Source organism: Achroia grisella, unplaced genomic scaffold (assembly GCF_030625045.1).
Source record: "Achroia grisella isolate CSIRO2021 unplaced genomic scaffold, CSIRO_AGI_Agris_v1 utg511, whole genome shotgun sequence".
Classification (NCBI taxonomy): Eukaryota; Metazoa; Arthropoda; class Insecta; order Lepidoptera; family Pyralidae; genus Achroia; species Achroia grisella.
The window spans coordinates 4,193,777-4,214,041 of NW_026712905.1; the positions used below are offsets into that span (position 1 = coordinate 4,193,777).

General features: G+C 30.6%; 2 protein-coding genes across 2 annotated transcripts; one reads left to right on the forward strand and one right to left on the reverse strand.

The window, feature by feature from the left end:
• The first annotated feature begins 110 nt into the window (after positions 1-110).
• Positions 111-6,364, forward strand: LOC131846617 (mediator of RNA polymerase II transcription subunit 29). The gene is made up of 5 exons (XM_059195958.1): positions 111-452; positions 1,155-1,216; positions 1,540-1,624; positions 4,911-5,009; positions 6,164-6,364. Exons 1-5 carry the CDS (start codon positions 240-242, stop codon positions 6,278-6,280), a joined length of 576 nt encoding a protein of 191 aa, XP_059051941.1. The 5' UTR covers positions 111-239; the 3' UTR covers positions 6,281-6,364.
• Positions 6,365-6,735: 371 nt separating this feature from the next.
• On the reverse strand, positions 6,736-18,903 carry LOC131846472 (uncharacterized). Its single transcript, XM_059195786.1, has 8 exons — positions 18,684-18,903; positions 16,713-16,768; positions 16,458-16,592; positions 16,060-16,198; positions 15,107-15,168; positions 14,663-14,797; positions 13,753-13,889; positions 6,736-7,775 (listed from the first exon to the last, which is right to left on the reverse strand). Exons 1-7 carry the CDS (start codon positions 18,766-18,768, stop codon positions 13,758-13,760), a joined length of 744 nt encoding a protein of 247 aa, XP_059051769.1. The 5' UTR covers positions 18,769-18,903; the 3' UTR covers positions 6,736-7,775; positions 13,753-13,757.
• Positions 18,904-20,265: the final 1,362 nt, after the last annotated feature.

The following is a 20,265-nucleotide window of genomic DNA, read 5'->3' on the forward strand; positions in this document are numbered from 1 at the left end:
TTCTATGATTATTTCACAAACTATATAGCATTTCTTGTTATTGTTTTATTACTCTGTATAGAATTCGTATATTCATACTGATTCATATATTATTATATTTACTTATATATTTGAAATTTTTCGTTTTAATGGAATCGTTTCTAATTAGAAACGTCTTAGTTAAATCATAATATTTGCAGAACTACTTCAATTTATACCACACATCGACATCAACTAAAAGTTTTCATTATTGAATAAATATGAACCACAACCAAATGAATATGCATGTTCCCATGAATCCTGTTGGAGCTGCACCCAATGTTGGGATGCAGATGCAAGTTCCAGGTCCCATTATGCAACAGCCGTCTCCACAACAAATGCCACCAGCTATACCCCAACAGACATCTCAAGATAAAATGGACAACATATCTAAAGTTAAAACTTTAATGGGATCTCTTCGAGACTCTATCCCTGTGAGTATATTAAGATTTACTTGTTGTATTGATATGAATAATTTCATATCAATCATTTGTAGAAGTATTATTAAAAGTAGTCTCACTCTCAAAGAATGTTGATCCCATTGTCACTGTATATTAGCACTTTCAGTATTCAGATAAACAAAAGAATGCACAATAAGCTAAATTTAGAACAATTATTCATTTATGCCTATGGGTTCTCAATAAGCATTTAAATATTTTATACACCAAACATTACATATTCAGGGAGTATCATAGCTTAGTTACTTACTTCTCCACTCACACACATGAGGTTACAATTTCAAATTTGGTTAACATAAAAAACTGTCAATTTATATTTCTCACTGACTCTCTGCTGAATGAAACACTGATAACAAACCCAAAAGTTAATTGGAGAGATTGTAACCTGACATCCTGCCACATTCAATTCAAATATATCCAGTAAATGTTGCCCTCATTGACACAAGCGCCAATTTGCCACATTGTTGACTATCCATCCATACTGACAAACTTTCACATTTATAATAATAATAAGATTTATTTATTAATATATTTATATATTCAGGTTTGAACACTTTGATATTCATACTCGAAGACTTGTATAAAATATTGTATATATGCATAGATTTGTCTTTAGTGCATTCTCTAGAATAAGTCTGTTTTCAACTTCAATTTACATTTATTCTGTTTTATTTACAGATGACACTAAAATCAGCAGCCCAAGTATTGCACCAAAATCACAATATGGATTCAAATTCGCAGTAAGTAGTTGTTCCTGGTAGTAGATATTGACTGTCACTGAATGACATATTGAATCTTAAAAGACAATATAATTATACACAAATAAATGTGAAACATTGAATATAGATGGTATTTTATTATTACTTCCCATTCTAGCTTCAATGTAGCAATTTATGTTATTATTTATTATAAGATTATTGTTATTGCAAACATTGTCTGTCCAAATATCTGTTCATTATATTAGTCTAGTGGAATAACTTATCAGGATAGTTTGGTTTTGGAGTAAGTGTTTATTTGTTATGCTTTCATGTTGTTCATGCTTAGTTTATTGTTTTTTTTTTAGGAAAGGAATTGATAACCCTGTGCCAAGATTTGATAAAAACTTAGAAGACTTTTTTTCACTTTGTGATCAAATGGAATTACACCTGGTAAGTTTATTATGAATTCTTGGTTCTTAAATATAAGGAAAGGATTAAGGTATAATCATTCTTTTTGAAGTTGATTAATGGACTGTGTTATCTGATTGTACCTTTATATTTTCATTCATCACAACCATGACTAACAAATTCGGGTGAGAATGTTTTCTTGATTCATATTGTTTTAGATTTTAATTAATTTTAAACGTTTAATATTTTGGATTTAGTAATAAAAAAATTTTTCGATATTTGCTGCTACGACTACTGGGCGAATCATAGAATTGCTAATTTGCCACATGCCACATTTTCGGCGATAGTCGCACGATTCGTGCCGACGAAGACATTTGACTACGTACAACTCTTTGGAGATGCGCCAATGGTTAGTAGGACTGGAACCTAATAATGTCTAGTTTAAAAAATAAAAATAAACAGGGTTAGTCGGAAAGAGTATACCAAGCCGCTAGCTAACTTTACTAGTAACTAATTAATCCCGCGTAACATTAATTCTACAATTTTTTTCTTACAAACATTGTTATTTATTGCAAAGATTGGCAACCCTATTCCTTGGTATTCAATCAAAATCAGCTAACGTTCTCGCATAGTGGAATTGAAGTAGAGCAGTAGCAGCAGTAGTAGCATAACAAAAAAAAACTTGCATCGATGTCCATTCGTAAAAACTATCAATGTCCTTACATGTCTTACTTTTACGATAGGGCTTATGACAGCTGATGTTAGGGCTGTCTTTTGTTATTGAATTTTTATATAACAACTTTGAACCCAAATTTGGTGGAAAAATTGTGCGGTTTCAGCAAAAGTTGTAGTTTATTACTAAGGGTCATTTCCGACACAGTCTGTACATTATTAACAAACAAAACGAAATGCTAAATAAGTGCTATTAACTTATCGACTTAGTAACCATCACTAATCACTGTACTATGCTATGTACGTTGTTAATTACAGATGTTCATATGTGACTTGTTATCACTAGTTGCCAACTGGTATATACTTCTAACTCCCGGTGTCACTTTCAGTAGGATACTGTTACACCATTATAATATCCATTAAATACGAATACTTTTACTTTTGGATAGCGTCGTTGCCTAGTGGTTTATTATCCTAAATCCTCACGGTGGTTCATATCTACCCGATACAAAAGAAAACTTTTCTGTGTCAATTTTTCTCCCTGAATCTGCTGTGAAGGAAACACAGAAAACAAACAAAAAATGAATCCGAGAATTAACGTTGGTAGATGCGAATAATGTCACGTTGGATTACAAATAAGTATACAAATATACACAATGTGGGAATGTCGAGTGTTTACTGTGACGTAAGCAATTGTCATTGTCTCTGGCTACCTCTACCTGGTATAATCGTTGTGACGCTAAGTATATTTAATTATTTTAAACTATACTGTGTTATGGATGATAATACTGTTGCGCTGGTAGGGACAGCAGTGATAGATAAAATAATAAGGATGAAATCAGGACTAGGATGAATTTAGTCCCTTGTACTATTATAATGAATAGTTAACGAAAACGTTGTTTTAACTGAAAAATAGAACTCAAAAATAATAGAAGGATAGAATTGCTTTGCCACTAACAGTTAATATGAGAACTGTTGATTATTTTATGATTCTCCAGCAAAGTTTATGGATCATGTAGGAGTCCTTTAAAATTACAATTTTAATCAATTTTCCGATGACGCCTGAACCTGACGTCATTAAGCCTATGCTAGCTTAATGATGTCAGGTTCAGTTTGAATTACTCAATTACTGTGTATACACTAGCAACATATTAATTCTATATTTTGTAGTCATTTTGAATTATAATTTAAGAGTAAAGTAGAAGCAAAATAGAGTACCGTATATAGTTCAATATCATTGGATTGGAATTATTTTATAATTTGTTTGTAGAGCAGACCTATCAGATATTAAATATGTGACCCATAAATCATATCTTGTTTTCTCGTCTTTAAATAATTCTAGAGTTAAGGTACAAAAACAAACAATATTTATAAGTATAACTAGATTATATCCGAGGTTTTGTCCAGTGGAAATGTTTCATTACGTCGATCGATAACTTTATCACAAAATTGCCAAAATATTATTGAGCTTTATTATTACCTACTTTGTATTATCTTAATTAATAAGTAAAAATATTATTCCTTCCTTGAACCTAAAACTGTCACTTTATATCATTCTACTACCTACATTGATATTGAAAAGTAACAAATGTACAGAACCACAAGGGACACGTTCTTTTTCAAATGTATAATTAAATTTACTCTAATTATTGCAAGTATTTATAAATAAATACATAAAATATAATTGTAACAGCTGATGTAACATTATACGTATTAAGAAACGAATATGGGAAGAAATAAGTAGTAAGAAACCAGACCACATATCGTAATTGTATCTAATATTTTCACGACTATAATAACAAATAGGCGTAGTCAGAGGCTTTGACAAGTTTTGATGTTATGTGTAACAAGTGGCATGCCCACATTTCACTGAAACTATTTGTATCCAACATAGCAACGACTGATACTCCCAACTTCCGGTATCGATATTTTCTATAACCTGAAGGATAGTCGAAAAAGTATTTTTTATTGAATCTCACGAGCTTTGAGGTCTTAAGTCCGTGTAGACTTAGTAGCTAGTAGATCACTAGGTCACGACGCTCACTAAGCTTCGTAATCTTAACATAAATACTATGTAAAAACATTTTGATAACATACCGTGATGTGTCCATAATAAACATTATTGTGATCTACAGACGCTTATCACTTCCACAACTCGTTCACCATAGTTCAGGCCAATGTCAATAAATAATAATAAATACCTAGTGTTTCATATCATACGTATGCATTCCTATCCTATTGATACATCTGGAAGGAATCTAATTCCAGTAGGATAAGGTCAACATTGTATTTTGAAACATATTCATGTATTTTGTATCATATAAATAAATAAAATAATCGCGTATAAGCCGTGTATAGACACGGCTTATACGCATATATTTTTTTATATAAATAAAAAAATATATGTTTTTGAACGAAGTCGCGGTCATAGCTTCCATAAATGTTTTGTTACTAACTCAAGAATATAAAATTTGAATGTGTAGGTATATGTAAAAATATATAGATTTGAATGTATTCAAGAGAATATAGATTTGACTAAAACCACAGAGAGATAGAAATATTGGTGTCGTATACTATGCTAAAAAATAGTATGTTTAGATAAATTATGTTAATTAGGCATGAGTAATATTAATATTATATTTTGTTATTGTTCTAGCGGACAGCTATAACTTGTATACAGCAGGCACAATCAGCAGCTCACTATTTACCACTCACCGTAATACCGTCTAGACTTGACTCGGGTCCCACCACACAGGTGAGTAATTTATGTTCTAATAATATTATCTTTATAAGAGTTATCAAAGGATATTGTTAGAAATGTAAGCAAATAACTACATAGCTAGCAATGTACCATGTCAGATTCACTTCCACGTGGTTCCCTCTGGAAATCTTAATAATAAATTTCTGATGAATTTCTCCCGATGGACGAATGGATATATGGATGATATTATGAGGCATGAAGGGATGATAATATGAGGCATGAAGTCAGGTCATTTAACCTGACTTCATGCCTCATATTATGATTCTCCACTGGTGCAATTAACACAATTCCATTATCGGCAATAAAAAAAATAGAACATCCGTGACTCAAATGCCTGCCTACCGAGATATACAACAACATATTAAAATAGTTTCATTGAATTGGTTCTATTCAATCAATGAATTAGTAATTATTTAGTACCTACTGTTCGTTACATTGAAAGCTGTAGGTATAATAATGTCAAGTTTTTGACCCAACAAGTAAAGATATAAAAACAAAAACAAGTCGCGTGCCATGATATCATTATCATTTTGTCACTATAATTACTATAATTTGCTATTTATATATAGTTTATAACTGATCGACGTCGTGTAAAGAAAGAGGATAAAAAATAGACCGCGTGAAGACGATGTGCTAAAAGAGTAAGGTCAGATAGGACTGCCTATAGCATATAAAAATGAAAGAAGGGAAGAGAATGACATACTACGCCAACCTGTAAATAATGATAACAACAAAGCAATGATGATATCTCTTTAGTTCTACTTTTATAAAAGATAGCCTATGTTTGTTCTCGTTATACGTACATTTAGGCGTTTGGTCGTAAAAAAGTCATAAATAGTCATACACCTATGCACGTAGAACATTCGGTGTTACCCTCGATTTTGTCTACTTCTTTGAGATAAGACGTGTCTGTCGTCGTGATACGATCTGTATTCACATCACATTTTGTTAATATCTGTTTGATAGTTATATAGAAATGTTCTTTTTTCTATTTAATTGACCACCACATAAAATATACATTTTCGCATTTATAATATAATTATGAATTTATTATTATCTTTTTTATCGTTAACATATATATTTGTTAAACTCCTTTTAAAGTATAGTATTAGTATTAGGTACTCATGAATCTATTTTTTTTTTTTCAGGAAACTACTCTAAGTTATCCACAATATCTGAATACGGTGAGACTTCAAATAGCTTATGCTAAGGATATACACGACACACTGGTTGCCGCTGCCCAAAATATATCGCCGACGGAGTGATAGTTAGTACATGTATATAATTTATTGTAATTTAACTGATAAGCTAGTACTGCTAGTATCTATGTTGAAATAAATTTTAATCAAAACGAATTTCATTTTATTCTCTTATCGATGCAAATTGAAAATCGAACAATATTGAATTGAAATTTTAATTTCATGGAATAATTAATGCACCAGTCTTCCCTCCTAAAACAAAATTTAGAGAAGACCGGTGGATTAGAAGAAAATGTTAGAATATTATTAGAAGTGAATATACCTACACGTTGCTCACATTTTGTACAGGTTTTAATTAGAGGCTATTCATCATTTTCACTAAAAATCCCAATTTTGACAGTATTATCCATTCATATACCGTCAAATACGTCATCTTATACATAAAATTAATCGGAGAGTCGTCATTTTACCCATCCCCTTCCACCTTGTATTATGTTTTATATAAATAAAACAAATTTCACTATATCTTCATAAGTATAATTGTTGTATTACAGTATAATGCAAACACAAAATATATATTTAAAAAAAAAACACCACTCTTTCGATTCTATGAGATCATGTATAACTGTATTCACATAACCAAATTAATATTGCACATTTTAATTTCATTATATGTATCAACTTTTGAGAATTAAATATAAATTTTTAATAGAAACATCATTTGATAGTTACTATTCCTAAAACATTGCCGGTTTAAAAAATATATTTTTTAGACCAATACAAATTAAGTTTTTGTTACTATAAGGCACAATACTCCTAGAAGTTACGGCAAAATCGCGTTGTTAAAAATGGATAAATTTTCTTTTGTCATTCTTAAAAATCAATATTTATAAATGGATCGATGGATAATAATAGCAAACTAAATCATTACAACTACATCATTTCTTACTCGATTCAAGCTGTAACTCCATTTAATAGAAAAGATTTAACCGAAATAACGTTAACTAGAATTAAACTTAAAAACTTTCCACGAGAGGTTACGACTTATGGCAATAAAATAAACAAAAAATGTTAATTCTTTGGTTTCTTCATATGAAAAATTTTAATCGACAGATAGGCTTAATTAATGTCAATCACTTCCTTCAAGCCATTCGTAGGGGTATTAATTTAAATTTATAATATGCTATATCTACATCTCCGTCTACGAGTATCGTCGTTGAAGCATGACAAAGTTTGCAAGTTTGTTTTAGAGGTTGATAAAATATGCTAGGGTGCAACCACCATGAACACCGACACCGACCTATAGTAGGTAACTACGTGAATCAAATACATATATAAAATGACATAATTATCTCAAATAATCGGGCCATATATGTTTTAGTAGGAATTTTATACATATTTGAAAGGACCAGCCCTTATTAAAACAGTTAATGCGCCTTTGGTGCCTGAAAACTTGATTCTCACCGTAACTATCACAAAATTGAAAAATAAAATACTATCAGTCTTTAAATAAGAAGACAATTTTCAGGAACATCAGATATCACGCCAATCCAATGTGTACCTGGAACAAAAATCATATCGTTATGTTGAAAATTTCATATATACTTTTGTAGCGAATTATTTCTATATTACCGTTATAAATATGTTCCCATGACATATAATTACAAACATAGGGTTACATACCTACAAGTCAAACTATGCTATCCTTCCTATCCTTCCGACACTACGAAAAAAAAAACGTTCATAAGGGGCTAAATTGTCTTACATGAATAAATGATTTTTGATTTGATTTGCTTTGCTTTGATAGATACATATATAATAATGCACTCGACTGCCGTAAACGGTATGTAGTGGCGGGGCACCAGCGGAGGAGGATCGTAAAGAATTTCAAAATTTTTTATCACAAGATTTTATTATTTTATTTCCGAGAAATTACGCCACTGGATACACATACTGGATATGGGTACTATATAACTGATACAAATACATGGACTATTTTTTTTCTCGTAAATACATACATATTATACACAGAAAACACCCATCTTATACATAGAAAACATCCACCCTTTATACCGTGCGAGGAATCGAACCCGCGACCATCGGAAGTAAGACAGTGTGTGGTGTGTAAACCACTAGACCATCAAAAGAGGCCTTAAAAAGCATTAAGTTAATATTAAAAATAGAAATATTCTCTCAACAACAGCCTTTGGGGGTGTCGCTGATAGCAATAAAAAGGATCATAACTCTTACTTATCTGAGAGGAATACAGTCCTCGCTTATAACGTATGTTTGTGCTGTATCGACCCTTGATAAACTTATTATTATGACATAAATAACGTCGCGAGAATGAACTGGTGTGGAATAATACAGGTCTCTGTATCGATTCTTGTATATAACAAAATAAAACACTTTCTAGATAGTTCTATGTAAATACTGAGTATTTATATACCCATGTAATAAAAATGTAACTAATCGCTGTCTGTACTTGGAAGATATATAATAAAAAACTATTATTGGGTACTTTATATAACGTAATAAATCCCAAAACAATGATTGTATTTGTCTGTGCGTTTATGAACGCTACTATCAGAAAAGGCTTAATTTATTTCGATACGGTTTCCAATTAAAAATAGTGAATAACCTTATACAATTAGGTATGAATACACAAAAAAATATATTAGAGATATTATACTGATTCTATTTTACAAGTAAATAACATTTATACGACCAAAACAAAAAAAATCACTGTTTTTTAGTGAAACTGTTTCTATTTTACGATCATTTTACCTGACTTTTTCTATGCTTTATATATATGTAAGTAGCAACAAGATAACATTTTTACAAAGTTAATTTAACATATTTTTATTGATAAACAGGAAGAGTGGTGATAATGGTCTCTGGTACATTTTATAATGACTGATCTATTTATACATTTTTAAATGTGGATATCGATATGGCTGCTCCAATCTATTAAAAGCCTAACTACACTGTCCGCACATAGCAACACTATGATAATATTAGTTTTATCATCTACCTATACATTTATACATATAAATAAAATTGGAATGCCTGTTTGTAATATTGAAATAACCGGTTTTTACTACATGCATATGAATATAAATACGGTACATACACCAAAATAACGTTTTTTATCATTTTTGTCTGTCTGTTTGTTCCGGCTAATCTCTGAAATGGCAGGACTGATTTTGACGGGACTTTTTTTGGCAGGTAGCTGATGTAATAAGGAGTAACTTAGGCTACTTTTATTTTAGAAACATTCTTTATTTTAGTCAAATAAAGTTATGTTCCACGCGGGCAAATTCGCCGGTACAGCTAGTCATTAAATGGTATCAATTACAAGTACGATTATAGTATTTTCCAAATCATTATCCAAAGGACTGTTTACTTTTTATACTACGGTGGTGGCAAACAAGCTTATGCCCCATCTGTTTTTACCCGACTTCAAAAATTAAGATATTTTCAATTGTAAATAATAGTCCTATATGTATATACGTTTGATATGTCCTATATTTGCCAAATCGGTAGTCCTCATCTTATCCGTGTTGTTTCAAATTTGCCATGAATAAAGACTTATTAATTTGATTTAAATTCATTCAATTATTTATTTTATAGTCTAATCCGTTTTTAGACAGTGCAAACCGTATATTGGTGTGGTGTAAGGTTGGTGGTGAGTTCAATATCTACAGTAGAAATTTATATAATAGTAGTTTAACCCCCCCCCCCCCTACCACCCTCCTGACCTCACCCGGATAGTTCTAAACACGAGAATTTCGAAGAACTTCTGCCGTCTTACTAATAAAAATATTCGTATACTTATGTAATAGCTGATCTGATAACCGGCACCTTATCTACGACCATGTCTGTTCACACTTTCATCACTTAATTCACCCCTCCCAGATTATTTTTAAGATAAAAGATTAAGGTCATGCTATTAATATACTATATTTTCAGAGCAAATTTCATTATGATCCGTTCGGCCGTTTAGTGAAAAGGATACAATCAGACAGGACAAACAGATATACTTTTGCAATTACAACATTATGTGTGATATTAGTATATAAGTATGGATATAGTTAATAAGTACTTGTTTTATTAAATGTTTTAATAGTGGTAATAAGATCATATTATATATTATTAATTGCAATTGTAAAATATTACTGTGTTTTTTATTCATTGATATCATAAATTGACGGCTGATAATAAAAAAAGTAACGGTCGAGTGCGAAACAACGTTCAGCGAGGGTTCTGTTTTATAGTAGATATTTATTTATCTTATTACTGGCTGACTACCTATGAAACCTATTCATTACTGTGATTGTGAAACTTTATTGAAAGGTTGTTGTTATAAATGCTACGAGTTTACCAGTAGATATATATGCAGTATTTCATAAATAATGATATAAAATAGGGCAAAGGTAATAAATAGTATTTAATTTAATAGCTTTTTCCCTTTTTTTATATTATAACCTAACCTAAACCGAAGCAGTATATGAATTGTAAATAATTTAAATAAATATTCTTATGATATATAACATTTTAACATGTTAAAAAATATTTCGTGATCACTGAGGTTGCATAATCGGAAAATAAAAATTATAAAAATCTAATGTATTAAGAGTTACTGAAATATATACAGAATAATACAGACAGACCTACACATAAATACAGAATACGTAAGGGTTTTTCATGTACTGTTCAACAAACATACGGAACTCGATATATTACATTAGAATAGAATAGAATAGAAAATCATTTATTCAAATAAACTTACATTGAAGCACTTTTGAATAGTCATTACATTTTTTAATCTACCGCTTGTTCGGAAAGCTGTCTCATCACAAGAAGAACGAGCAAGAAACTTGCGTGTTGCTCTTTTAAATAATTTATTATTACTTTACATTTTTAAGTTTAAGTGTGTGAATACAAACCACCAATTAGCACTAATTCTATTAAATACTCAAATAGAAATAATATTGAATATATAACCAACTGGTTAAACAATTAATAAGAGGAAATCAGTCATAGTGATTAGAGCAGACCAGTCCCTACAAGCAGCACCCGTTCACGAGTATGACGGATATTTTAGGGAGCCCAATGACCCGGCCCACCACGCCGCCACAAGTCTGGACATTTTAGTGAGCATGACTACTCAAAACACTAGACTACGTCAAAGCTACTTACAATTGCTATCTGATAGTTATAGTATTCACATTTTACATAAGAATGCATGCGGCAATCAATACAAAAACCGCTACGCTTTCATATTTCTAAAATCAATCAATTAAATCAAGAAAGCAATGAGAAAATTAAATTATAACGTTGTATGCTAATAAACTAGTTATTTACTTGATATGTTGTCGTCTATGAATTCGTCTATCCTATAATAGGCTTCTTTTCTTACACAAAAATTGTTTAATATAAGATTTGAATTGCCTCTCTGTCAGATTTAGTGCAGATTCTGGCAGTTTATTATAAAATCTTACGCAATTACCATAGAATGAATTACTGACTTTGTGCAGGTGGCATTTAGGTAAAATTAGCTTATTTTTATTGCGTAAGTTTCTATTTGTACAGTCTTTAAGTTTTCTAAAACGGTCTAAATTCTTCCGTCTATACATGATATTCTCATAAATGTATTGTGAAGTAACGGTGAGGATATTTGAAACTTTAAAACACTGACGTAATGACTCTCTTGAACCCATACCATAAATAGAACGTATGGCTCTCTTTTGTAAAATAAATATAGTATTTATATCGGCTGCTTTACCCCACAGTAGTATACCATATGACATAATGCTATGGAAATAACTAAAGTATACAAGTTTAGCCGTCGCCACGTCTGTTAATTGCCTAATTCTTCTAATTGCATATGCAGCTGAACTGAGTCTATTGGCCAATTTTGAAATATGGGGCCCCCATTGTAATTTCGAGTCCACTGTTATACCTAAAAAAACTGTATCATTAACAAAATTTACTATTTCGTCATTAAGCAATAACTGTGTATTTATTGGTCTTACATTAGGAAGTGTAAATTTTATACACTTTGTTTTGCTGGAATTTAATAATAGGTTATTACATGTAAACCAATTTAATATAGCAGACATAGCACAATTTACATCGTCTAATTGATTAGTTTGACGTCCAATTTTAAACACTAACGAAGTATCATCCGCAAACAGCACTATATCTGCAATTTTCTCTACCATAAAGGGAAGGTCATTTATGTAAATTAAAAAGAGAAAGGGGCCTAAGATTGACCCTTGTGGAACGCCCATCCCAATATTAGCTCCCTTAGATTTTATACCGTCAATATCTACAGTTTGGACCCTATCCTCTAAATAAGTTTTCATTAATTATTTTAGATCATTATCTTTTATACCATAATGTTCGAGCTTGTACAAAAGTGTTTTATGATCCACGCAATCAAATGCCTTTGATAGGTCACAAAAAATTGTGAAAAACATTTTAACACATGTTAAAAAATATTTAGTGATCACTGAGGTTGCATAATCGGAAATTAAAAATGATAAAAATCTAATGTATTAAGAGTTACTGAAATATATACAGAATAATACAGACAGACCTACACATAAATACAGAATACGTAAGGGTTTTTCATGTACTGTTCAACAAACATACGGAACTCGAAAATATGAGTTTGTAAGTGCCTACCATACATACAATGTACTGTGCTCTGCAAAGTGATAAAAGTAACAGCAAACAACAAGCGTGAATATAAATCAAAGGACCCATTCAATGACAATACCGGCTGATAGTAAAGAAATTAATTACCTACCAGTTAATCAAATTATCTAAAAGTGTACGTAAGTATACTATTAAATAATATTTACTAGTTTCAATAATGTTGTATTTACAAATGGAGAGATATATGTGGTCATTCAGTAGATACTAAAAAATACCGCGAGTTTGTTTGCTATAGGACAAAAAATAGTCAGAAGGCATTACTAAGAAAAAGTTTAAATTTTAGACAGGAAGTATCTATTTGAGGATAAAATTCGGTACAAAACCTTTATGCTCACAAACTATACAAAATATACTGAATAAAGCTGGTTGGAGTATGATGATATACCTACTAGCGACCCGGCCTTGTTTCGCAAATAATAAAAAAAATCCTGCGGTAAAATGGAGCCCATGTTTTGAATTACACCTTTAAAATAGAATTATCGGAGAAAACTGAAATTCTATTTCATGCAGTTGTGGTATGACTTCTGTTGCATTAAGAAATATCAATAACGTATAGACATCGGCCTATTACAATTTTATTATATACCAAGGTTGTACTGTACTTAAATATTAATTTCAATAAACAGTATGCTCACATTATACATTTATTTTGGCGGTTCTTGCCTTTTCACTTTATCGTCTCCTACTGTAAATTACAAAGAATACGTTATAACCATTTACCACAAACGTTACAGACAAACTTGATCATAAACAATACTGTAATCATAGACTGAAATCTGTATTGTATGGTATGTAAAAAAATTATGACTCACAATGTTCATCCGAAGACTTGCTGGGCTGCGTAAGTGATATGTAAGTATCCGTCGTGTCCGCGAAACTGCTCGTACGCCTGCGCCATCGTCATGCTGTGACTGACCAACACTTTGTCGTTTACTAGCAAATACAAAGCCTGTTAACAATACATATCTCTATATTAACAATATATTTACGAACCTTTTTTTTTAACTTATAGATAGATAAAAAAGAAACGAAGAAGTACTACAAAGGGTTAAAGTAAAAAGGCAGATATTATTGGGAATAGGCAGGAAAAAATATTGGGGCACTTGATACGATACGATGAACGTATGAATAATATTATCGAAGGGGAAGAACAAGTCAAAGTTATCTCAAGCAAAAAGTTGGAGTCATGTCTTATCAATAACTAAAATAGATTGATGGAAAATGGCAAGCCTCAACGACAAAAAAAAAATTTAAATGAAAATAAATAAATCCTCATGGAGCCCGCCCCAGGGAGGCAAACGGGTACTGTGAGACTCTTGCTCACGAAAAACTCCCAAGATGTCCCTCATTCATATGCTAGATATATTTATGAACCTAGTTGTTTACCAATATTTTTTCGTAATATTACCTACATGTTACATTTTTTAACTATTTTTAAGGGGAAAGAGTCGTTTACCCCATGTGAAAGAAGCCAAAGAAGAGGTTTTCTTCTTACACACACAGTTTACAAAGAAACCTTTTTGGCGGTTGAAATAAGTAATGTCAAGCAAATACAAGTCCATACAAGTCTTTTCACACAGGCGTATGCGTGATGCTGTTCATGTTTATGCTGCTGTTAATGATTCATTTACCGTCAGATGAGCCGACAATTGCTTTGCCTATCCAATAAAACAAAATAACGCAGAATATATTACTAGATTACAATATATTACTAGAACCAACCTGAGATTCCTTCAATTTTATTTTCGATCTAATTATATACAAAAACTGGGACATGGTTAGCTCTTGAGGTACGAGGAATTTACGCCTTCCTAATGCTGGAACTTCTCTCTCGCGTTCATATCTTTCCACGTACAACTGAAACAAAATATCTATATGATAAAGAATACACAGAGATATTCAAATACTATGGATATAATGAGGGTTCTTGTCAACGAAGCTTCCTATATTCTGGTTATTCTGTTATTACAATAATAGGTCAAAAAACATATTATTTATTTATTTATTTAATTAGTTGCATTACACAATTATGATATAGTAATTTACAGAGTAAAAGTACACACAATATGCACTTTGTTAGGACTACCAAATGGAAAGACATGATGATGATGATGATGTGTGATATCTTGCAATTTACGAGTATATGTGAAATAGGTTAGTACTTACTGGCACTTTGTTTGGAAACCTATCTCGTATAGCTTGAACTTCCTTATTTGAGCCCTGCATATCTGTAACAATGACAAAAAGGTTAACTTTAATTACTAAACAATAATAATACGAAATAATAAGTAATTGTAATATACCTACTTAAGATATAAAACTAGAATTGGCAAACAATAAAATTAAAAAACAAATTCTGTGCCAACTTTCTAACTTATGAAGAAACCAAGAATTCAAACATGTCGTATAGTCTTTTTTATATAGGTACGTTAGAAAACTGTGTGAATTACATACGGATAAACAATTTTGTTGCCTATCTGTTTAAGATGACATTTATATATTTACAGATTACAAAGCAAATAAGATAAAAATTATACCAACGTGCAAAATAATTGAATAGTATTTTTTCTTCACAAACTACATATTTTGTTTTTATTTTAAGTTAAATATAATAGCTTAATATAATATAAAAGCTACTATAATATATATACTATAATATTACATACCGATTGTAACACACCGACACCGATTGTGTTGTACAGCTGGGAATATTTATTTAACTACACTTCTAAGCATGCCTACTTATAAAGATAAACAAAAGTAATTGGTAATGAAATAATATACTTAAATATTATTTTCCAAGGTCACTTCCACTAACCTTACTACCCAATTATGATATTTTATTTGTTTGCAAACAATTAAATTGACGAATGCTCTAACTTCTAAAATGTACCTACATATATACAAATAATTGCATCGTTTAAGAAAAATACTAGGATTATTTTTTATAATATAAGGTAGATGAAAATATTCACATACCTACCTACTCATAATTATCTGAATTTGTTTATCTTATATAAAAATATAAAAAAGAAAATATTTAAATTTCTTCTTAAAAATACTAGGGGTTCAAATTAAATGTGGATATTGAATATAATAAATATTGAATACCTACTTACCATCTTTGTATCCGAAAACTTCTTGTGAGGCATAGGTTATGTAGAGAAACCCGTCTTCATCTCCATAGTTTTCGTATGCCTGTGCCATTGTCAGACTCATGCTTAGCATAGATCTGTTATTGATTATTAGATATAGTGCCTGTTGAATGGAAGAAATAACTATTTTGTTATATTTCATTACATTTACTATTTCAATACACGTGTGAAATGAAATATTTTCGTCAATTAGAGTCGCTAGTTATGAGATATTTTTGCGAAATCGACTTTATGGGAGTACCTAATGTTTACTGACTTTAAAGTAAATTAAAGGTTTCTTCTGAGTTTTATGTTTACTCATGTACAATAAAGAAATACTGTTTGCCATAGGTATCTAAATAATTAGATGAAAAATTACTTACTTGGTTTGCTTTTATTCTTATTCTATTCCGAATTATTACAAGGAATTGCGACATAGTGATGTCTTCGGGAACTAAGAATTTTGTTTTGTCCAATGTTGGCAAATTTCTTTCCTTATGATACCTTTCTACTATAAGCTGTGGATAAAAATTTTATTTTCAATACTGGAGGAACACCATAGACTTCAAAAACGAGGAGGAAATTAAAAAGCATCTTTCTTTTCAAATGTAAATGCTACACTTTCTGATTTTACTTACAGGAATTTTTGTTGGAAATTTACTTTTGATAGCCATTACTTCTTCTTTTCTGCTAACTGAAAAGAATTAAAATTAAATTAGCTATATATAGGTACTTTGGCTAATGATTGTAGCCTTATGAAGAAAAATCGTGAGGTTGAATCTGAGCGATGGTACAAAAATTAATATTTCTCACTTACTCGCCGGTGACATAAACACTGAAAAGCTCAGCATGTAAATGACATTTTTGCTCTGGGTATAGATATAAGATCACTTGAAAAGGATATTTAAATTTTTTTCTCGTTAGCTTTATCTTTATACGATTTATTTTCAATTCCCATAGGCAAAAGAATGGTTTTATAAGTTTCTCTTGTCTGTGTAAATGTGTGTGTTTAATTTTGGTTATTTTTTTATTTGAGCGTTCTAGTAGTCACAGGTTTAATCTTCTATGCAATAAACAATTGGAGTCGATTTACCTGATTGTCTTTTTCTGTTTTTTCATATGCATAGTTATATTATGTTTTATAAAAAGAGAATAAGCATTTCAAACAGATATTTATATAGTAACTATTCATAGAACATAATTTGTATTAGTTTGGCATTAGATAACACTTTGTGCATTAGATAGCATTTTGTCCAGGTTATTTATTTATTCATTCACGATACAACAAAATATTAAGTAAATACCGTTTAATATATATATGCCAAATGTCACGTATACTCGTATATAACAACAAATAATTTGAACTTATTAATTGGGTAATTTGATGCACACTGATAATAATGATGCATAAACACGACGAAATAGATACAAATTCTAGAGTTCGTTGAGCTTTAATAAGTCGTTTATTGGTGTAGGCTAGGAATGCGTTTTATCAAAGCTAGGTATACGTAGCAGTGTTGCATAAATTGCTAATTATTCAGTAGTGTCTATTTAGACTAACAAAGTGTCTATCATCCTAATTAGTATACAATGTATATATGTTATGATTATATTATCTATATATATTACGACTTCTAATTGTTTTATTGATACTTTTTGTTTTCAGACAAGTATGTTGTTAGATATATAAATAGATACCTCTTATTTATTATTAGGTTAATTTATAACCATACGTAATAAATATTTAGGTAATTTGACAGAAACCTGACCCTTTTTTAGTTATTAGGAAAACAATACAAATCATATCTATCACAACAAACGATTTACATAAATTAATAAACATGTACATTGTTTTCGCATATATATTTCGCATTTCTACACTCTATACCAACACATTTTCTACATTATCTAATTTTATAAGAGCTAAAGAGGATTATGTTTGAGATATTATAAATAAACTCCGGAACCAATACTATGTAAGAACATTTTTCACTGTTGGATGACTGTATATTTAAAATACTAGGTACCTACTATTTCTTTTAGAAAGAGATGTTTACAATATTATCAAGTAGGTAAACTCCGGTGTCACTGCAACGACTTCAGAAATACTTTCACAGTTTGAAATTACACCAGAATGACATCCATAATTATGTATCCATTAATATTGTAAATGCGCATGTGTGTCTGTCTAATTATGAGATACCTAACTTCTTACGACTAAACGACTGAACGAATCTTAATTAAATTTAACGTGAAGAAGATTACAAGGTAGGGTACGGCCTACCTTTATAATATTAATGTGGATTATGAGAAATAGTATAAATTTATAATTTTAGCGTCAACTACTTAGGCGCTTGCTCATACGCACTGGCAGAACAATTTTAATATTGTTAATATTTAAATAATAGTTAGCGTATTTGTATTTTTATTGGATACTAATTAATAGCAATACCAATATACGACTTGGTGACAACTTCTACCAGTATATTATACACTAGCACATGAAATAACAATAACAAAAAATATATAATATTTTGTAACAATAAATATAATATAATTATAATATTTGATAACATTCAATAAAATATATCAGATAAATAAATATTTACCGAAGGGTTTCTTAGATTTAAAGCACTGTTTCACATTGTGATTTACATCGTGTTTTAGTAAAGTCGTTACAAAGTTTAACTCCATTTTTAATAAATAAAATATAAATTCACTCGTAGAACGGAATATATTTATTTATACACGATTTTATACAGTCCGCATTAAACCAAGCACTCACTTCGCTGTGCTACGGTTGACTACAGCAGAGCAAACAACAATTTGTAGTTTTATCAAATTGAATGAGATCCCAGCTATATAGTAAACAACATTAGATAATGTTAAATTTCTGTAGTGTTTAATTATTGTTCATATGGCACAGGTGCTTATCAGTGTAGAAATTAAATGAAACTAACAGTACTGTTGATCAGAATTATTTACACATTGATTTACTATATAACATACTATTGAAAGTTTGGCATCTACCATCTACTGATACATCAATATCTACTTACTACCCGTTTTCGAGGTTTTAAGGATAGGGCAAGTGTGATTGCGTGTAACGTTTTCCAGGTTTTTTTCAGGCAAAGCGGAATTTAGCAAACGTTCGCGGGAGGAATTTATTTTTAGGGCATACATAAAATCACCAGTATTAAATAGGAGATCATCAGAGCTCTAAACATCTCAGACAGAGCTATCCAGCGCGGTATATTTAATTATGCTCTAAAAATCAGGACATCTGCCAACTCTGGTGTAGGGTAGAAAATTAATTATTTAGTTATATGATGTGTATTTATATTGTATTTACCTACTTATCTAGTTATAATATAGGGCAGTATATTTACTAAAATTATATAATATGTTTATAACAACTTAAACATTTTTTTTATTAAAATTGTAACCCATATAACGGATTACCGGTGTTACTACATATATATAGGTAGACATAAAATTGTACTGTGACGCCCAGAACCACGGGCAGACGCTGGTATAGAGCCGCACCAGAAATGTTGCTATTTGTTCAAAATATTGAAGAATATGTGGAATAAATGATAAAAAATATTTTAGAAACGTATGTTATGCTCGAAATATATTGCTACTAATATTATAAAGAGTAAGATTAAGAATAATTTTGGAGTCTGTGAGGTTGTAGGGGTAATCTCTGGATCTAATTAACGATTTTGAAAAATATTTTAGTGTTGGATTGCCCATTTATCGAGGAAGGCTACATGATATATGTAGCATCACGCTACGATCTACAGGAGCAGAGCTGCAATGAAAACGTTTGCTACATTTTCAAACAGTGGAAATACGACGCAGACGAAGTTGCGCGCGTTAGCTAGTCTATCTATAAAGTTAAAATTATTATTTTACCTAGGTAAACCTATTGAATATTCAAGGCATCTTTATCCAGCTCTGTCTATTTCTACCATTAAGCAGCTGGATTTGTGACATCCGGTTTGAACAGAATTTTATTAAACATTAACAGCCATTTTTAAGGAATGGGGGAGAAGGTTCTTAGTAACGTGGACTAATGAATACGCTAGCTAAAATTCTTCAGCAGATTGACCTGCATTGTTCTGCGTGTTTCTGTTTGTCTGTATCAAAATCGGTTCAATGATAATGAAGATATTCTGTAACATTACA